At 44.9% G+C, this 5,000-nt stretch overlaps 2 protein-coding genes across 2 annotated transcripts in view; both read left to right on the forward strand.

Annotated features, from left to right (window-relative positions):
- The first annotated feature begins 60 nt into the window (after positions 1-60).
- Positions 61-1,161, forward strand: rnf7 (ring finger protein 7). Its single transcript, XM_030337111.1, has 3 exons — positions 61-360; positions 495-542; positions 698-1,161. The coding sequence occupies exons 1-3, from the start codon at positions 195-197 to the stop codon at positions 814-816; spliced, it is 333 nt and encodes a 110-aa protein (XP_030192971.1). The 5' UTR covers positions 61-194; the 3' UTR covers positions 817-1,161.
- A 541-nt stretch (positions 1,162-1,702) lies between these two features.
- The window catches only part of grk7b (G protein-coupled receptor kinase 7b), a 3,810-nt gene continuing 512 nt past the window's right edge, over positions 1,703-5,000 (forward strand). The window contains exons 1-4 of the mRNA XM_030337361.1: positions 1,703-2,460; positions 2,593-3,030; positions 3,685-3,956; positions 4,143-5,000. The exon at positions 4,143-5,000 is cut by the window's right edge and continues 512 nt beyond it. Of these exons, the coding sequence (XP_030193221.1) occupies positions 1,879-2,460; positions 2,593-3,030; positions 3,685-3,956; positions 4,143-4,467 (1,617 nt within the window). The 5' untranslated portion in view covers positions 1,703-1,878 and the 3' untranslated portion in view covers positions 4,468-5,000. The remainder of the gene's footprint in view (positions 2,461-2,592; positions 3,031-3,684; positions 3,957-4,142) is intronic.

Genomic DNA, 5,000 nt, shown 5'->3' on the forward strand with positions numbered 1-5,000 from the left:
GAGAGAGAGAGAGAGAGAGAGAGAGAGAGAGAGAGAATGTCATTATAGCCTCTGCAACAGCGCCCTCTTTTGTAAAAACTAAATGACAGCTAGCAAGCTACCGGGTTCACTCCGAGCTAGCATACATGTACGGATAGTTTCGTCCATTTTGTTAGCTAGTGCAGCTAGCTATCGTGCCCGGCTCCTTAGCAGAGATGGAAGAGGGCGACGAGCCGGGAATAGTCCACGTTCACAGCACTTCGTCTGGGTCCAAATCGGGCGGTGACAAGATGTTTTCTCTCAAGAAGTGGAATGCGGTGGCTATGTGGAGTTGGGATGTTGAATGCGACACATGTGCAATTTGTAGGGTGCAAGTGATGGGTAAGTTAGTGACATGGCTAGCTAGCTCGGCTAGTCACTTGAGGGGCTGACGTGATTCATATTAGCATGTAAAATGAAGGTCTCAACGCGAAGACGTTGTCATTTATGAGGTTATCTTTATTGTACCTCTGCAGACGCCTGCCTCCGCTGCCAGGCCGAAAACAAACAAGAGGACTGTGTTGGTAAGATCCTGTCAGCGATTAACTCCTAACAGCTTCAAGGACCCCAACAGTGATCATCTATAGAATCAAACATTTTCTATTTTTGTGTATTTGACAATAGGAATCAATGATAGTGATATTTACTAATTGTCTCTCTCTTCCTTTCTTTCTTTTAGTGGTTTGGGGCGAATGCAACCACTCGTTCCACAACTGCTGCATGTCGCTGTGGGTGAAGCAAAACAACCGCTGTCCTCTGTGTCAGCAGGACTGGGTGGTCCAGCGAATCGGCAAATAAGCTCAAACTGCCCACATGCACTTGAACATGAAAGGGGGGGGGGGGGCAGACTGGACACTTCAATTTCCGCACAGAGCAAGTGGTATTAAAAGTCTGGCTCCTATGTATATGCTGTCATACGTGTGACGTTGAACGTTTCATTGGAGGACATGTGACGTGAAAATAGTGATTGTCACTCAGTGATTGACCAGCCTTGAATGGATGCAGCATGATGAATGCAGAGGAGTTACCATGCAATTACATGGTCCCATTTCAGATGCTTTCCGTTATCTTGTTGTCCGAAGCATATTGGATATATGTCTCTTCCTGTTAAACAATAAAGGATTGTTCATAAAATGAAATACATTTTAGCCTATTGTTTTAAACCTACAGTTTTGGGTAAACAATAAAATAGAAAAAACAATTTGGGTGTTGAATATTAACCCTACGACCAGTTATGGTATTATTATTATTTTTTATACTTATAATTTCAATGATTCACATAAATCTAACTTCATAGAAATATATTGTAATTTTCCTAGCAGTAGGCTACTTGGCAATTATTTAATAAAAGCAATTGCCTTGTTCAGTTAACAATAATGCCGTTCTGCTGTATGTTTAGTACTATATACTGTATATGTTTGGTATATAAAATGATAAGCCATAATCGTATGGTTTGTAAACGTAAACAAGGAGCCATGATGTGTTTAGAATGCAGTCTGCCAACTGATTGTTCACTGACTTGATTTGGGAACCCCGGCACTGTGCATCATTTTAAAAATAGAGGCAAAAGCCTCTTAAGGGCAAACCACATAAGATGCTTTCCCTTGAGCTGCGTCAACAAATAAGCTGGCAAATTCACTTACCTAAAGACAAATCCCAAAAGACAGGGTATTTTAATTCCCACAGGGGCGTGGCGCCAGACCAAGACAGTGTTCAGGATAGTGGGACCACGGTGCCTTGTAATGCCATGACCCTGAAGAGGTGTGTGGACTTAGAGCTTAGAGCCCGTCAGGCGCAGCACTCTCTCTGCATACACCCCAGAAAGTATGGAGGGTCTCGGAGACATCCCACATCAGTAAAATGAAGGGGATTGACAGCCTGGTAGCCAACACTGTCTACCTCAAAGCTCAGAACTTATGCTATGCAGACCTAAGAGACCAGAGGCTCGCCCTGTTCTTGCCCAAGCCCCTGAGGCTACCTTCAGGGAGTCGACCTCCCTACGATTACCTGTGCGAGCAGCAGCCTATCGGGAAGAAGCTCTTCCACCTATTCCTTGCGGCTTCCGACGGGCAGTATGTGGCAGCGGCTGAGTTCCTGGAGGAGTTGGACCAGTGGGCCCTGGCAGAGGATGAAGCCAGAGACAAGGCCATGCAGAGCATCATCACCAGGTTCTGTCAACAGGACTCCGAGAGCTTTCTGTCCTACCTCACGGGCGACACAGCGCTACGATGCCAGTCCGTGTCAGAGAAGGACTTTGAGGAGGTGATGGCCGGCAAGGTGAAGGACGCCACCAGAACGTTCCTCAAAGGAAAACCTTTCTTTGAATACCAGAGAAGCCCATTCTTTCAGAAGTACTTGCAGTGGAAGGAATTTGAGAAGCAGAAGATCTCCGACAAATACTTTTATGAGTTCCGGACGTTAGGTCAAGGTGGTTTTGGCGAGGTAGGTGTATGACATTACTGCAGTTCACCATCAGTAGAAAAGAGTATGTGTTACAACATCCTTCACATAATTCACTAATAGGCTGCAATAAGTGCAACATGGCATCATGGTGCATTGCTTTGCTCTCTCCAGGTCTGCGCATTGCAGGTAAAGAACACAGGCAAGATGTATGCCTGCAAGAGGCTGTGCAAGAGACGTCTGAAGAAGAGAGGCTGCAAGAAGCTGGCCCTTTTGGAGAAGCAGATCCTGGAGAAGGTCAACTGCCTCTTCATAGTCAGCCTTGCGTACGCCTACGAGAACAAGACCCACCTATGCCTGGTCATGACCCTTATGAACGGGGGAGACCTTAACTTCCACATCTACTCCCTGGGAGAGCGGGGTTTGAGCATGGAGCGTGTTGTGTACTACACCGCCCAGATCACCAGCGGGATCCTCCACCTGCACTCCATGAGTATCGTGTACAGGGATATGAAGCCCGAGAACGTGCTGCTAGATAGCCATGGGCAGTGCCGGCTCTCAGACCTCGGACTGGCCGTGGAACTCCCTGGAAGCAAGCAGCTCTGCCAGAGGGTGGGTGTTGGGAACCTAATGCTAACCGGTTAGCCTACATATAATTGAACAATGTTTAAATAGTAGATATTGCTATTGGAAATGTGGTGCCTTGCTTGCATTATGAATATTTCCGACGTAGGCCTATTCTCAAATTGTTATGTTTTGGGCAATCTGTACAACTGCAGGGAATCCGTAAATAGGTTGGTCTACCTTGATCTCCGCCCTGAATCCATTACACAACCATAGTGTATAACTCTAATTGATCCTATTAAAAAGTGCTTGTCCAAAACCAAATTAGATTTCTAGACAGGCTGTTTCGTCTGTAGGCTTAGAATGCATTATATAATACCTCGTTCACCTTTTGCCTCTTTGATCCCAGGTCTGTGCGTGTGTGTGCGTGTGTGTGTGCGTGTGGGTGTGTGTGTGTGTGTGTGTGTGTGTGCGTGCGTGCGTGTTTGCGTGCGTGCGTGCGTGTTCTGTTTGCAGACGGGATTGTGTTCATGCCTCTTTTTTTATTATTTGCCATCTGGGGATTATTTGTGCGTACTCGTGTATGTGTGTGGATTTCATTCAGGGAAAATGTTGAATTCTGCCAAAATGTTCCCCTCAACAACCAGAAAGGCCCGTCCTACGCAGCTCCTCTAAACAGGGTATTTCCTCCGTTACGTCCAGGCTGGTACCAACGGCTACATGCCCCCAGAGATGCTGAGGCAGGAGTTCTACGACACATGTGTGGACTGGTGGTCTCTCGGCTGCAGCATTTATGAGATGGTGGCGGCCAGACTGCCATTCAAGGACTTCAAAGAGAAGATCCAGAAGGAGGAGCTGGTACGGCGCACACTAGAGGACGAGTGCAGGTTTCACCACAAACGCTTTGATGATCCCACCAAAGAACTCATTGGCCATTTCCTCAAGAAGAGGGTTGAGCAACGGCTTGGGTGCCAGTAAGTAGAATAACATGTCATAAATAGGGTCCTTGTTTCCCTTACCTTATCCTATGTTGACCTTCAATTTAACAAGATCTAAAGTGAATAGAATACAACTCAATCCATGTGAAATGTAAACTAAATAACATTTGGTATCCACAGATACTCTTTGAATACCTAATATTTCCTTCTCTTTTGTATTAGTGGCGAAGACCCACGGAAACATAGATTCTTCAAGAATATCAACCTTCCTCGTCTCGAGGCTGGCCTGCTGGACCCCCCATGGGTGCCTAAGACCAGTGTCGTCTATGCCAAGGATATAGAGAAGTTTGATGACTTCTCCAATGTGGACGAAGTGGAGTTTGACGAGAAAGATGAAAAGTTTTTCATGGAATTAAGCACAGGTGCCGTTTCCATTCCTTGGCAGAAAGAAGTGATTGAGAGCGGACTGTTTGATGATCTGAACAAGCCCAACAGCGAGGCAACGAATGGAGACGAGTGGAAATCAAAATCATGTGTTCTTTTATGATGTCGTTTCATATTTCACTAACAAAGACTGTGGCAAAATCGGGTTTTTCATCAAATTTGATGTTATTTCAGTTTATATCATACCAAGTGCCTGGCAATTATTAAAAATACCTCAATTAGTTTAGCAGTCGCTAACCTTGGGTAAACTTGAATTGATTTACAATTCTCATTTTATAACGGTACAACAATTTTATAACTACTTCCATGGACTACCTCAGTTTTGCTTTAATCTCTTTCATTGCAATGGTTTTTCATACATGGAAAGTGGGCAGAAATGATTTCGGGCAATATAATATTGGCCAAAGGCCACAAAACCTTTGGGCCACCTCTAGTTAGCAATGCTATGTTTATGTTCTGTCTTGCTTTTCCTTGTATTTCTGTCAGTGACTAACCCCCAACATTTAATACAATTTATAAAACTGTTAATATGGACACAAGGGTCTAAACTAAACTGTGATTACAGCTTTCCTCTGTTTCTTTCCAGCCCCTGTGAGACATCATACCCCTGTGGATGCATAGTTTCCATTACATCAT

Source organism: Gadus morhua, chromosome 16 (assembly GCF_902167405.1).
Source record: "Gadus morhua chromosome 16, gadMor3.0, whole genome shotgun sequence".
Classification (NCBI taxonomy): domain Eukaryota; kingdom Metazoa; phylum Chordata; class Actinopteri; order Gadiformes; family Gadidae; genus Gadus; species Gadus morhua.